At 40.0% G+C, this 16276-nt stretch overlaps 1 protein-coding gene across 1 annotated transcript in view; it reads right to left on the bottom strand.

Annotated features, from left to right (window-relative positions):
- Positions 1-994: 994 nt before the first annotated feature.
- The window catches only part of LOC123516973 (sodium- and chloride-dependent glycine transporter 2-like), a 35124-nt gene continuing 19842 nt past the window's right edge, over positions 995-16276 (bottom strand). Inside the window, 9 exon segments of the mRNA XM_045276774.1 lie at positions 995-2143; positions 6779-6946; positions 7578-7678; positions 11085-11184; positions 13799-13927; positions 14102-14214; positions 14595-14823; positions 15464-15579; positions 15582-15597. Coding sequence (XP_045132709.1) covers positions 1910-2143; positions 6779-6946; positions 7578-7678; positions 11085-11184; positions 13799-13927; positions 14102-14214; positions 14595-14823; positions 15464-15579; positions 15582-15597 — 1206 coding nt within the window. The 3' untranslated portion in view covers positions 995-1909.

The raw sequence follows: 16276 nt of genomic DNA, 5'->3' as shown, positions 1-16276 counted from the left end.
GAGAGAGAGAGAGAGAGAGAGAGAGAGAGTGTGTGTGTGTGTGTGTGTGTGTGTGAGGAGAAAATAATAAAGATGAACAGGCATCTTCTCCATGAAATATGCGAGCTCCGGCACACTGACGTCAAAAATGGCAAACGAGAAGCGGGCCAAGAGAAAGCTGCACCAACAACAATACACCAAGAATAATAAACTGACATTATAGTGAATAAAGATAACGTTGACCTTCTAGAAGAGCAAAGGCTGACTTGGTAGTAGAGACAACACCAGGTTAGAACTAAAATAAGTAACAAAAAAATAATAATAATCATGGGTTTTAAAACCTGGAAATAAATCATAAAAATCAGTAATGAAAAAAATAGAAAATTAACAAAAATCTGAAATTATGTCCTAAAAATTTATCAGAGAACATTTTGTGGAGTTCATGTATATACTGAGGGAGAAGGAATATCTTGGTGTTGGAAAAGAGCTTCTAGTGAGTGGCTGGGAGACGGTAAGGACAAAGGGTAATGAATGAGTGTGAGGAAATGACAGGTTATATAGAAGCGGACTCTTCCTTGATTCGAGTCTTGCCTCGTACAGGAAGACCACCACTCACATCTCTGTTGACAGACTTATCAGAAGGAAGAACAGTCATAGTTTGAAAAGGCAGAATGGGAAGGAACTGAAAAGGAAATATTACATATAGAAAAGTTTATGTAGTCTTAGTGACGTTGGTAATCTTTAAGAAATATACGACTTGTGATACAATTCGAGAAAAGCAAATACTAAATCATACCATCACCATTAAGAACACCGGAAACTAAAGTGCTACTTATGATGATGGTGATCACTACTACTACTATTACTACTACTACTACTAGTACCACTACTACCACTACTACTACTACTACTACTACTACTACTACTATATATTATTACCACTACTATTACAACCACTACTACCGTAATCATTACTATTGCACTAATGACAACAGTAGATAATTACATAATGATGGATGAATCGATTTTTATTAATGTCAGTGTCGTTGCTTACATAAAGCTTGGGCAGGTAATCTTTTACCTAGGCGGAACGGCAGGACGACAGGAAGACGGCTGAGGTAGACACTATTACCGTTATATTAAGTTACAAGACAAATGGATTTGAATTTACGTAATTACAGCTTCATTTTCTCATTTTCCCACTGCACGCGTGTGCGAAGCGGCGTCCAGCTTGTACTATTGCTTGGTCCCTCTTGGTTTATGCGCTGCTTAGCCTTTCTAAGTTTCTCGTCAAATTCTGAAAAACGCTTTTGATTGCATACTTTGGACACAAGCAACTCCACGAGGCCTTTCTTTTTTTACCTTTTCGTTGTCCTAAGCTTGAGTCACTTCATACATAAGAAAACATGTTTCATATCTCTCATAATTCTAAATTAAATATTTGTTTAATTTTGAATCATATGCAGAGGTACTTGAAATTTCGTCCACTACCTGAAGACCTTCATTAACACGTGCAGGAAGAGAGATGCCTTTGCCCCTGCAGACCCAGCCGACCATCCCTGTAGTGCGGAGAAGCGGCACTGCTCTTGATGGGACGTTTGGACGAAGCAGCAGCTCCTACAGATTCACAATATGAAACAGAGGCAGAAAGATCATCTTGCCTTGAGCATTGTCGGGGCGGCGTGACGAGAGGCAGGAGGCAGGAGGAAAGATGGAGGGATGGAGGGTGGAAATGTAACTAGTGATCTCTTCAAATGTGAATAATGGCGAGCGTCGTGTTACTGAAGTCATAAATTGCAGCATAGGATGTTAATTAACCTTTTGTTCGGCTTCATGTTATCTGTTCCACGGAAGCTTTGAGTGACGTAGGGTGTGGCTCGTATGGTGTCTATTTGAAGTGCACCATCCCACCCTTTTTGTGTTGGAACTATCAAATGTCTTCAACAAACGGTAAAAGGAGGACTAGACATGGGGCTTTATGGACCTTTATTCTCCATGGGGCGAAGTTCGTCCGCCCCTTCGCTCTGTTTTGGACGGCAGTCAAAATCTCGGTGGAAGTAGCGGTGAAGCAGGGGTTGGAGGCACAGTAGTCCATCCACTCCTCCCTGTGGTTCTCCAGGGCGGGACCCCACACCAGGCTCGGGTTCACTCCAGACCACAGTCGCTGGAAAAGAACAAAACAATCAAGTCACATTACAGTCATCAGGGAGTTTGTTCTATTGTGGACATTTTTTCACTTCAGGGGCGTGAACCCAACTGAGCCTGAACTGTACAGACTTATGGATAAATTTGACAAAGATAACAATCATGGACTAATATTCGATGCACTTAGACTGCAGTGCAATGTAATATTTCCTAAGTTACTACACTTCCTCGTGATGTGGTAAATAAGTGAATGTAAGAGATGGAAATAAAATTGTAATATTTTGTTGGGTTCACTTTCATGCTAGCTTTCGTGAAGATCAAACAAAGGAGTAAAAGACAATACCAATCTGCTTCTTGGACTTTTCGTTGCTCTTCGTTCAATACATTTCACTGTTATTAATTGACCAAAGGCACGAAGGAGCGTTACAGTGGTACCTTCATCTCTGTATTATGTTTGTACGTACCAATTAATGTATCTCCCTTCCTATTGAGGATTATTCATTTGTCTGTACAGATACTTTCCTCGGCAAGAGAAGAGAGAAAGAGAGGGTGGGAGAAATGAGGAGTTTTGTTATGGCATCACTCGCTGTACAGATACCTAATGATCTTGACACACGCGACACTTAGGGTGCCGAGGCAGAACGAGTGTGTGATCCTCTCCTTATGATCACACAAAGACGCACATTTCACGAGGCCATCACGGATAATATACATGCCTTAAGAGCACACACACACACACACACACACACACACACACACACACACACACACACACACACACACACACACACACACACACACTCCTTAACCATTTGTAACGCTCCCGACAATGTACAATGAGAGAGAGAGAGAGAGAGAGAGAGAGAGAGAGAGAGAGAGAGAGAGAGAGAGAGAGAGAGAGAGAGAGAGAGAGAGAGAGAGAGAGAGAGTAATGGAGACAAAGCAGGTGGTCTTGGGGGTTCCTAAAATGGTTTGGGTGTAGATGAATTGGCAACGAAGCGACGGGACGAGGAGGCTTGAAATGGATGATTAAATTGAGCAGCATTATACTAAGTAGATAAGAGATGAAGCGGCGAGGGCAATGAAGAGCCATAGAGAAAGATCAAGAGGGTGATTGTTCAGGGCAGAGGATGAAGGTACCATTGGAAAAATTCTAACGTGTTATAATATTAAGTATTAAAAACGTAAAACTGTGTCTATGTCGGTTTTCTTTATGTTTTCCTTTTCTATTTTCTATCTTCTTTATCTAAGACCTGAAGTTTTTCTTCGCTAGTAAAATAGTTTACAATCTTTATGGTGTATTTTGTTGTTGTTTTATGTATTTCTTCTATCAGATTAGAGTTTTCTCCCATAGTAAGTGTTTGGTGTGTTCGGTAAAGCTGCGAAATTTTACCGAACTGGCTTAAAACAACAACACGGCGCAAAATAAGATCCAATGAAAAGAAAAAAACACTGATTAGAAAAGAAAAAGGAAACTGAGAATTAAAAGGAACAGAAGTATAGGAAAAGAAGGCGTGTTTTCTCTGATTCTATTACTGGTGGTGTTGATTCTCTGTGGAAGTCATAATAATATTCGTTGTTTTCCAGAAATGAGCACCAGGTGAGGAAACACAGGTGTGCACTACCCACGCTTCTCTCAGATGTGCGTATTTTGAAGGTGAGTAAGAGCTTCTGTGTGTGTGTGTGTGTGTGTGTGTGTGTGTGTGTGTGTGTGTGTGTGTGTGTGTGTGTGTGTGTGTGTGTGTGTGTGTGTGTGTGTGTGTGTGTGTGTGTGTGTGTGTGTGTGTGTGTGTGTGTGTGTGTGTGTGTGTGTGTGTGTGTGTATTGACAGGTAGGTGAGTGGGTTGATGTGTGTGCTTGCGTTGCCTATCTTTATGTTTTAGTGATATCTTAGAACAAACAAGCCTCTTTCATGTTCATTGATTTACTCCTCCGATGTCCTTAAGAGAAAGAAGAGAGTCATGTCTAAGTAAACGTAATGATCAAAACACTTGTTATTTATGACATTAATTGAAAAAAAAATAAAGAAATAAAAAATAGACAGATCATATCCAAGAATAGAGTGGAAAGGAATAGACTCACAAATCAAGTTCTTAACGCCGAGGCCTTAAGGAACTCTAAGACAATATTAGGCAAATTTATATAAAAGGATGACAGGTGGATGCTACATGTAGATCTATCGGCTTCTGGGAGGTTCCATTATTGTTGTATGTTCTTAAAAGCAGCAAAATCGAAATTGGGTTAGAATATAATTAGGAAAGACACCAAAGAAAGCAAATATATAGAAATTAAATCCATGTTGTTGTCTTTGATGTAAATTTTGCATACTAAAATCAAATAAAATCAAATGAAGCACTAAAAATCATATTGTCATTAGTAGTAGAACGATTAAGAATGGGAGACAAGTAACAGTCTATAAATGAAATCCACACCGATTCTTTTTCTTCATATAATAAGAGGGGAAAGCTGGCAAAGGGAAACATAAAGTGTGAAACAATAAAAGGCGGCCCACTTAGTTGCTAGCCCTTCTATAACGAAAGACTGCCTGCTCCTCTCTGATAACCCACACATTCACTCCTAGTCACTGAACGCTACTGGAGGCACACAGAAGCAGCCCGCCACGGCTCTTCCTTCACTCCCGGAGCAGGGTCGCCGCAGAACAGAACATGCACTTTAACTCAATCATTCCCAGGACCTGACGGGACTCACCCACACTCGGCCTGGCAGGTGAGGGCGACCAGACTTATTCATCCAGGAATTACTCGCCTTGATGGGAGTATAGAAAGGAACACACACACACACACACACACACACACACACACACACACACACACACACACACACACACACACACACACACACACTTCGAATCTCTCTCTCTCTCTCTCTCTCTCTCTCTCTCTCTCTCTCTCTCTCTCTCTCTCTCTCTCTCTCTCTCTCTCATACACACACGCACACACGCACACACACACAGTATAACCCACTAACACACTATGCAATTTCATTTCCAGGCCTGCATTTATCTGTGGCTGCCCCTCGCGGTGAAGCAGCTCCACTATATAGCAGCCTTGCTCTAACCTGATCAGTTAAGTGGCGGTGCTGGTCAACTGCACTTGTGACCACAGTTAACCAGCTTGTCCAGCTCGTCATGTGGCCCCGCACTGCAGCCCACAAGGCCACCCCTCCCCACCTGAAGGCACGCATCCTTACCAGACTGGCGCCAAAGTCCGTGACTAATAGCACCATTAACCACCGGAACCCGACGTATTTTCCTCTGCACTCACTGGAAAAGGCAACAACAGCTCCTCTTCTTTGACACCTACCATTTTTTCTTTTAAATCAACCGAAGAGTTTATTTTTTTAGTTCTTCTATATAAAGAAAGATGATAAATGGTCATCAAAACTGATAAAAATGGCGTGGCTATATGATGTTGTTCCCGTGAAGGACTCAGATTGGGAGGAGAAAAGAAGGGAGGATGATAACTAAAGAGAGAGGTAGAACTGAAGAAGACGAGGCACTTGGACTTGGTGGAAAAGAATTACTAACGATAATATTATTTAATGGCGACCCGTTGCAATAGAGATTAATACAGAGAAAAAAACGGGAGACATGACAAAGATGAAGAGCAAGGAAAACGAGAAGAACAAGAATAAGAACAGGATGAACAATAACCACCATTATGAACCTCCACAATTCCTCAATAAGACAAATAATTCAAAACTAACCATCACCAAACAACTTAACGTCTTCAGTATTGGGACGCATTTTTACCATGAGTGTTGGATATGATTAGACGACTTCATTTACATTAGGAAAAGTCTATGAAAGTCAGAAAATTAATGCCCACAGTCTTCACTACTTTAATCCCCATTTAAGTTTCTGAAGCTGTTAAAAATCGCCAAATAGTCACCAGAATGAATATGAAAACACGTCATGGTACTGAAGGAATTAACAAGACTTCTTTTCCTCGTCAGTACATAACTCCCATCTAGTCCTTTAATGCCCCTTAACCATCACAAGTGACTGCAAATACTCTCTAACTTCTGGTCGGGTAATCGTGCAAAGCCGCCTGTACCACTGTCAGCCCCTTCTCTTGCTGCTAATCTTATACAGAGATTTCCTTCTCCCCCCGTGTGGATTACGCTTCCAATGTATAGTGTTCGTTGCACACATATATTAATATTCAACACAGCAGCGCTAAATCCTATTAGTCTGATGAAGTCTCCTGTTACAAATGACTCCCTCCAATCTCTCTCTCTCTCTCTCTCTCTCTCTCTCTCTCTCTCTCTCTCTCTCTCTCTCTCTCTCTCTCTCTCTCTCTCTCTGATTACTGGGACTTTTAGTTTAACTGCAAATATTTCAATTACTTCGTTTTAGAATAGCTAATAAATCGTCCAAGCAACAAAAAAAAGAAAAGAAAAAGCTGAATCGAGGATAATCTATATATATCTCTCTGGACACCACCTGTTAGAGTCACTATTACAATGAATACACCTTCACAGAACTCTATTCCCAGCCGTAAACATTCTCCTTACCCTGGCCTTGACCGCATCAAAACACTGAAAACATCTTCGTGTATTGTTTGCACTACTTTTACTCTTTACTTCTACATGACAAGTACTTATAAATAAACCCACCAACTCCGCCACTGACCTGGAAGAATGAGCCCTTCGTCGTGAGCAGGTAGTAGGTGGCGTAGATGGGAATGGCCAGCAGGGGAATTACAGCAGTGCCCCAGCCGACCACATTCGTCCAGGAGGGAAAGAGGTAGCCTTTGTACATCATTACGCTGTCCACGCTCACTGCCGACCCGAAGATGCTCTAAGGACAGAGTTGAAATGTTAATGAAGGTATAGGCTGTCTCGGTGATACTGGTGGTGGTGTACGAAGCCGCCAAGACTACACGAGGCAGTTTCTGTATAAAAATGTTTACTTTCTCTTCCTTTTCCTTATCAGTTGTTCATCTGGTCTTGCCAAACTGCTTCTCTCCCCTTTCATCTTCCTTTCCCTTTCGTCTCTCTCTCTCTCTCTCTCTCTCTCTCTCTCTCTCTCTCTCTCTCTCTCTACCCTATTTTTCTCGTTTATTTTACTGTTTTTGTTCCCTTGTTCCTCCTCTGTCTTCCAGTCCCTTCATTCCTTCCCTCTTTCCTTCTACCCTCTCTTTTAGTCCCAGATCTTCCTCGACACACTCTTTTTTCTTCTCTTCCTTAAGCTCTTCTCTTTCCTTTACGCCCACACTGCAACCCTACCTTTTTTTCATTGTCCTCTGTGTCTATACTCTCTTTTTCACTCCCCTCAAATACCTCCTCTCTCTTTTACAGTCCCAGATCCTTCCCCTGTCGTCTGTTCTCAAATCCCTTCTCTTCTTTTTAATTCATTCCTCTAAACACTGCATCCTTTTTTTTTTTTTTTTCAATACCCCCCCTATCTCTTCTTAGTTCCTTTCACTTACCACCAATATGAGAGGCGTTACCACCATCCAAGTGCAGTACCAGAAGACGCTGAGTTTCCTGCCCAACATCATCTCGAAGTCACGAATCAGTCGGCCTCCGCCTGCATAGATATGAAGCAAATTAAGGCACATAAATTCGAAAGGGAAAACAAGGGCAGTGGTTGTATTGTTTCAGGTTCAATGTTGATGAAGGGTTAGGAAGGGAAGAGGATTATGTGAGGTTAAATAGGTTACCTAAACAGTAACATAATTTCTAGTCCTTGAAGGGCTGGATTGGGAGCATTGTTATCTATTTGTAAAGAGATACAACACAATAGCAGATGGAGGAGGAGGAGGAGGAGGAGGAGGAGGAGGAGGAGGAGGAGGAGGAGGAGGAGGAGGAGGAGGAAGAGGAAGAGGAAGAGGAGGAGGAGGAGGAGGAGGAGGAGGAGGAGGAGGAGGAGGAGGAGGAAGAAGAGGAAAATGAAAAGGAATGATGATAATTATGTAAGTCTACTGACATAATGAAAAATGTACGACTCAGTGTTAGTATTCTCTCTCTCTCTCTCTCTCACACACACACACACACACACACACACACACACACACACACACACACACACACACACACACACACACACACACACACACACACACACACACACACACACACACACACACACACACACACACACACACACACACACACACACACACACACACACACACACACACACAAATATGCATACAAGTATCAATAAACCTTTGTTCCTTTGTTTTTAAAACATCATGAAAAGTACGAGTATAATACCAGTAGGAACAAAAACAATAACAACAATAATTATAAAATAATAATAATAATAATAATAATAATAATAATAATAATAATAATAATAATAAGAGAAATAACAATAATAATAACAATAATAATGATGATAGTAATAATAAAAATACTACTACTACTACTACTACTACTACTACTACTACTACTGCTACTACTACTAATGATAGTAATAAATAATGATAATAATGATAATAATAATATAATAATGATAATAATAACAGCAACAATAATAATAACAACGCTAACAATAACATTAATACTTCGAGTCTTATTACGTAACCTTCTCCTTCACACACACACACACACACACACACACACACACACACACACACACACACACACACACACACACACACACACACACACACACACACACACACACACACACACACAAATACTTCACCAGACAAGCAAATCCTTACAACCTCAGTCCCATTATTTGCGTACTTCTCCATTCGCACGACACATATCACGGCGGTACATAAGAGAAGCGGACACAGAACCATCAGAACCACATAAATAACAACTAAATGACAATAAAATCAGCAAATCAATGAAAAACGACCGTTCCTCTAAGTCGTCCTGGTAAGGGGAAGTGGCAAGGGAGGAGGGTCGTGTCAGGGAGTGTGGTGCAACTGAGGTGGTATTGTAGCCTGCACCGTCAAGGGAATACTCGTACATCATTGGTACCTGAGTCAATATCCAGCTGGTGGTTAGTGGATACCCGTACCCCTATCCTTCTTGATCTTTCTTTCCTATACTTTCTTTCATGTTCTCATGTCTCATCCCCGCATTTCCCTTGTCTTTCTTTCATTCAGTCATTTTCTAGTGTTTCGCGGTTTCCTTTACTTGTTTCTCCTCTCTCTTCCTTTCATAACATTTTTTTATTAATTCTCTGTCTCACGACGAATAAAATATCAATCAATTAGTCAAGTTTACATTCTCCCTTCTCCTTCGTGTTCCATCCTTGTCTATCCGTTTACGTATTCTAACAGTTCACCATCTTTCTCTCACTCTCTCTCTCTCCCCTTCCTCCTTTCTCTTCCTGCCCTCCATTTTACCCTGCCAGCTATGCATTTTCCCGTGTTATTCTTCCTCCTCTCCTTCCTTCCTCGCCTTTCAGAGATAACCACATTTACTGCATGCTGCCTCCTCAAGCATTCCGCCTTTCTGAGTGCTCACGCGACGCTAAGAAAGAGAAAGCACCACACGGCTCTTATATACCGATAGATAGGAGACTTCAGCTCACCGCGTTATGCACAAAATGACTGATACGAGTTGGTGGTAATGAGATGACAGAGCCTACAGGGATTGACACGTTTAGGTCTTGCTGCTCCCCTTATTTTCTTGTATTCTTCTGAGTATGTGAGTCGTCTTGGTAATGGATAGTTGGTCTAGGGGTGTGTTACCTGACCTAATGATACAGAAAGGGCTTTTCAGGTGGTACACGAATTTTTTTAGGGAATATGTGTGATTTTCAGTTTATTTTCTTATTTTCAGATAAAGTTTAATTAACTATACACAGTTTCCAAGTGATTTTTTCCTTTGACATAAATATTTGCTATCTTCAACGGCTCAGCGTGTACATATTAATCTCTCTCTCTCTTCGACTAGGTGTTGTATCAAATGTTTCGGTTTCTCAGCATCAGTACATAATCTAAAACATAAGAAAATGAGTGAAGCTGCAAGAAGTTGTCACGCCTATACGTGGCAGTTCTTGTATGAGGAAAGCTATCTAATTCCATCTATCACTATAAGGCATATAATATCCACTTATGATATTCCTAAGTTACTTGTCTTCCAGGCAGTTGATATACAAGTCAATTTCTTCGATATGTAGACATGAAATTCCCTGGCGTTTGTGACAATACTATTTCGGGAGCCTGTCCACACACGCTCTGAATCTTACATGAACACCCTGACAGCACACAGAGGAAATGATGGATGTGTGTGTACGTGTGTATAGAAAGATGCAAAACGCACACATTCGACTCTATGGTGGCACGAAATTACTGTTTCATCGACCGTCCCTGAAGATATATGTGTCCTAAGCAAATCCTACCCCAACCCCCCCGACCATCCCCTTTTCTCTCTCTCTCTCTCTCTCTCTCTCTCTCTCTCTCTCTCTCTCTCTCTCTCTCTCTCTCTCTCTCTCTCTCTCTCTCTCTCTCTCTCTTACTCTGGATTGAAGCAACCTGTTGTCGAAGAAAGAGAGAGAGAGAGAGAGAGAGACCATATGCTACACTCATTAAAAGTTAAAAGTAATTAATCTAATGGACAAAACACAATGTCATTTAAATTAAGCATTCCCTGAGTTTTAAAAATATATATAACAGTAATGGCAACTAAAAGAGCGTAGGAGTGTGTATTACGTAATGAACTAGAGATACATTCAATAATTAACTCTCTCTCTCTCTCTCTCTCTCTCTCTCTCTCTCTCTCTCTCTCTCTCTCTCTCTCTCTTTCTAGTTATACTTTACCTAATAAATAAAGCACACACACACACACACACACATTATTATTATTATTGTTATTGTTGTTGTTATCATAATTATCATTATTACTATCATTATTTTCATTATTATCATTATTATCATTATTGTTATCATTATTGTTATTATTATTATTGTTATTATTATTATCATTATCATCATCATTATCAATTTTAGTATATTCACACTCACCGTATACGTAGCTAAACACGGCCAGCTCACATATGGTAGCCGTAAGTAGACTCAGGGATACAGAGTAGCGGTCGAGGAGCTGCAGCACGTAGAACCCTCCCTGTGCCGAGGAGAGCCAAGATTAAGAGGGGATCTGATAGAGGTCTTCAAGTGGTGTAAGGGATACGACGAGGGTGAGGTAAACAAGGCTCTGAAATTCAGTAATCAGGGTAGGGTGGGAAATAACGGGTTCAAACTTGATGAAATATTAAAAAGAGAAAAAAAATGGAATTGGTTATCAAAGTGGTAGATAGATGGAATAGACTTATTAACCTCTTCAGTGCCATAACACATTTTCATATTCATTCTGCTTACTATTTGGTGATTTTTAAACAGCTTCAGAAACTTGAGTGAGGATTAGAAAAGTGAAGATTGACCATCTTGACCTTCATAGACCCTTCCTAATAGAAATAGTCCTCCAATCATAGCAAAAACTCATGGTAAAAATGGGTGCCAGTACTGAATGGGTTAATAACGCTGCTAGTAACGAGTAAGGATGAGCTTTGTAAAGGAAAGTTAGACACATTCATAGATCGGAATAATGTAGATATATATGCATCATACTGGGTCAGCCACGTGTACACTAGTAGTTTCTTTCAAGTTTCCTTATCTATTTAAGCTCTGAACGTCAGTAATCACGACAAGGCAAAAAGTATCAGATATCAGGTTGATGAAGTTAGAATTCGTTAATAGATAGGAAAAAAAAAATGTGATTAGACCGTCAGTCCTGAGTCATTAGGGAGTTTGAAAAGAAGATTAAGTATATTTATGAACAGAGATGATACTTGGCAATAGATATCTACGTTTATATACGTTAACTGTTAAGTGTAAACATGATGACTTCTTCCAAGTTCTTTTATATTTTTATGTTCTTTTTTAGTGAACAGCAATATGGCGAAACGACAACGTGGGAAAGACAGAGCGAAACGGGAAGAAATGAAAGGAGAAAACGTTGTTGGAAAGCACCCAACACATAAGTGACATCTGCCAAGCACATGAACAAGACACAGTATAGCGGAGGATAAGGTCAGGGTGCAGGATAGAAGGAAAGAAGTATAGCACAGGAGGAAAACGTAAAGCCTTTGTGTAGGTGAGTGAAGTGAAGTCTCCTCCAGCCACGGATCGCCTCAGTGGCAGGAGAAGGTAGTGCCTGCCTTTCAGGGACGCCACAGTCTTAAAAGAGTGCTTGGCGGGTCAGTGCGTTGTGTGAATAATGATGAGGAGAGGATGTGATGACGAGAAGGCGATATGTGGCGGTTTAGGGTTACCAGGGACAGACACACACACACACACACACACACACACGAATACACATAGAAAGAATTATTCACGGTTACCTGCAAGTGCCGTGAATTATGGAATTGTTTTGCATTCTTTCTTTACGACATTGTAATAGCTGTCATTACTCGCGACGCTAAGCACTCACTGCTGTAAAAACCGTCGCTCTCATACTGCGGTGTTTAGGAAATTAGTTGAAGTTAGGTGCTCTGAACGTGGCAAGTAAATATTCCTAAAGATTCTCTCTCTATTTTTTTCTCTCTCTGTTCTTCTATCTGTCTGTCTCTCTCTGTTTCTCGCACTATAAAATTATTTAATATCAAACTTAAAAATCATATCACACATCATAACCCTTTGAACATACCTACAAAATATCCATTAATGTGTCTTTGGTCAGTAAAATAATTAATCTGCCACCTAATGAACTAACTAGATAACAGCGCATGTATTCAGCAGTTAACTGATACTCAAGAGTTCTGCTAAACGTTATTAGGAAACTTGAGTCTCGTGCAAGAAGGCAAGAGGTTCCAAGCGTGTTATTAAGAAGCGCAAAGTGGGTCAAGAGGTCACAGGCCAGATACTGAAGCTTACCAATGCTCCAGCGTTACTTGATCTCAGGAATGGCACACAAACAGGGAGGAAAAGAAACGAGGTCAGTGTTTTTTTTGTCCGTGTGTGTGTGTGTGTGTGTGTGTGTGTGTGTGTGTGTGTGTGTGTGTGTGTGTGTGTGTCAATTACCAATTTAAAGATAAATAAAAGCTGATTGGAAAAAAAATATCTGATGATTGTTTAAGGATAAAATGGAATAGTGTGATGAAACGGTGGTTGTGATGTTAGTGATAGTGGTGGTGGTGGTGATCTTTGTGCTGGTTGTGGCAGGTGCTGCATCACCACCTGTATACCAAAACTAATAGTAATAATAATGATAGTAATGATAATAATAATAATAATAATAATAATAATAATAATAATAATAATAATAATAATAATAATAATAATAATAATAATAATAATAATAATAATAACAATAATATCAATAATGATACTACTTCTACTACTACTACTACTACTACTGCTACTACTACTACTACTACTACTACTAATAATAATAATAATAATAATAATAATAATAATAATAATAATAATAATAATAACAATAATAATAATAATGATAACAATAATGATAACAATAATAATAAAAATAACGATAACAACAAAATCAATAACGAAAATCACAACAATAACGCGGAAAATTTGCAAGGAAAAGAGGAAAAAAGCAAAACAACATAAACAACAATAACAGCAGCATCAGCAACAACAACAACACCAACTCTAGCACCGCCACCACCACCACCAACAACAAAAACAACAACAACAATAATAATAATCAAACTCACCTCTGTGCAGCACGCGAGGGAGGTGACGAAGATTGAGATACACACACTGAGGCTGACCCACCCTCGCCCCGTCCGCAGGTTAGGGAAGGCGTCAATGATAGACACTACAGTGGCTTCCATCTGCACGAACTAGAACGAGGTGGGTAAGGTAAGATCTCTCTCAGTCTCCACATAATCCACTTCTCTCTTCTTTCACTCCCTCTCCCTCCATCCGTACAACATTCTATCCTTTCTGTTCTCTAATCTCTCTTTTTCTCCTTCCTCAATTCCATCTATCACAGTATCCTTTGCATGTTTACTTACTGCAGAGTCGATGCCAAGGAAGAAGAGCATCAGGAAGAATAAAACGGACCACAGAGATGGCAGAGGCAGAAGGGCCAGCGCTTGGGGGTAGGTGACGAAGGCCAGGGCGGGTCCTGTGTTTTGGCAATAAGACGATAGAGATGTCAGGTGGAAGGTTAAGGTGAAAGTATCATGCGAGTCTGAATGAGTAAGTATGTGGTGGAATGGCAAAGTGAATGTTCAATTTATGAGCGAGTGAAGGGAAACGCGAGTGAATGAATATTTCTATGTGAGTATTGTTCAACGTTGCAGTTGTTTGCTTTGATTGCTATTTAATCGGTTCCATTGAAAAAGGTATTGTGTTTTCCAATAGTGCTTTCATGACTAGTGATATTACAACTCGGATTCTACACAGTTAATGCAAAAACACCACAACAATCTGCTTAATCACCTCTCTGATCTAGGAAAATATGAGACAACAAAGTATCTAGGAATAAGAAGCTATAAAATTCACCTGCTGTCGTCACTTCTTCCACGGAGACATTCATTGCCATCGAGAGGAAACCCAGGATGGAGAACACAACAAACCCGGCGAAGATGGAGGCAAAGCTGTTGACCAAGGGCACGAGGATAGCGTCGCGGAGACCGTTGTTTCTGAACTTGTTGAAGGAAGCCATGGTGGGGACGGTACCCCAGCCTGTGCCCAGAGAGAAGAACACCTGCACAGCGGCATCACACCACACCTGAGAGGGAAAGGTATATGTGTGTTTGAGACCATCAATATTTTCTATCTTCTTATACGACTTCATGAATTTCTAGATAGTACCGAGACATATACCTTCACAACTAGACTTGCCCAATAATACCACAGCTACTTTCTTCCAGACTTTAAGGGAATGTCAATCAACTGGGCTGTTATATTCAGCTATTTTTTTTTTTTTGCACTTAATTCAATTCACCAGGAAGGAATACATAGTTACGCAACAGAGTAACAGAAAACACAATGTGTGTTGATTACTTACTGGGTAATAGAGGTGATATTGTTATTATTATTATTATTATTATTATTATTATTATTATTATTATTATTATTATTATTATTTTATTATTATTATTATTATTATTATTATTATTATTATTATTATTATTATTATTATCATATTATTATTATTACTATTATTATCATTATTATTATTATTATTATTATTATTATTATTATTATTATTATCATTATTATTGTTATTATTATTATTATTATCATCATTGATATTATTATTATCATTATCATTACTGTTATTATTACATCGAAGTTCTTTTCATAACATTTCACAGGCATCGTTCAATAAGAAGGTGAGCAGAATCCTGCTGAGGGCCGCCACTCACCGCGGGCTCCTTGAGCTTGGAGAAGTTCGGCACGATGTAGTAGTAGATGCCATTGATAGCGCCGGGCAGCGTGACGCCTCTCAGGAACAGCACCACCAGCATCAGCAGCGGAAGGTCGCCGTGAACCACACCACCTAAGGCCACACGAAGATGATCACGTCACTTGCTACGTTGCATTACCTACGTCACGTCACCCACCACGTCACATCATACCTTGTGTATACTACCACTGCGTCACATGGCATGAGTCACATTACTGTATCACATCTTCTGTTGAATCACTATAAACGTCTCAGTATCTCTCTACCTGTTTCATTATCTTTACCTGTTGATTTATTAGCTTTTCTATCTGTCTGTCTCTTTATTCACATCTCAATCAAGCAATTTTTCTATTCATGCATCCATCTATCTTCTATCTCTATATTCATGTATTCATCTATCAATTCATATATATCTATTCTCTCTCTCTCTCTCTCTCTCTCTCTCTCTCTCTCTCTCTCTCTCTCTCTCTCTCTCTCTCTCTCTCTCTCAAACACACACATTTCCTCAATCTCAATATTTGCTCTCTTAACTCTTACAATATTGTCCCGGCAAGCAATGCGATTACAAAGTTTCCCGAGAGCAAATACAACATCTTCAAAACAAGTCAGGGAAAAGATGAAGAGGACAACGAACTCAGCACTGGACACTAGTTGGCCGAGACTTGCAAGAGTCTTAGAGGAGATCAGTGGAGCGCAGGGACCAGTGACTGAGGATCGGGGCTTTCACACGTCATGGGATCACGCAGGTGTGTATTGAGGGTATGAAGGACCA

Source organism: Portunus trituberculatus, chromosome 41, assembly GCF_017591435.1.
Source record: "Portunus trituberculatus isolate SZX2019 chromosome 41, ASM1759143v1, whole genome shotgun sequence".
NCBI classification, from domain to species: Eukaryota; Metazoa; Arthropoda; class Malacostraca; order Decapoda; family Portunidae; genus Portunus; species Portunus trituberculatus.
This window is presented reverse-complemented; position numbering and strand designations above follow the sequence as displayed.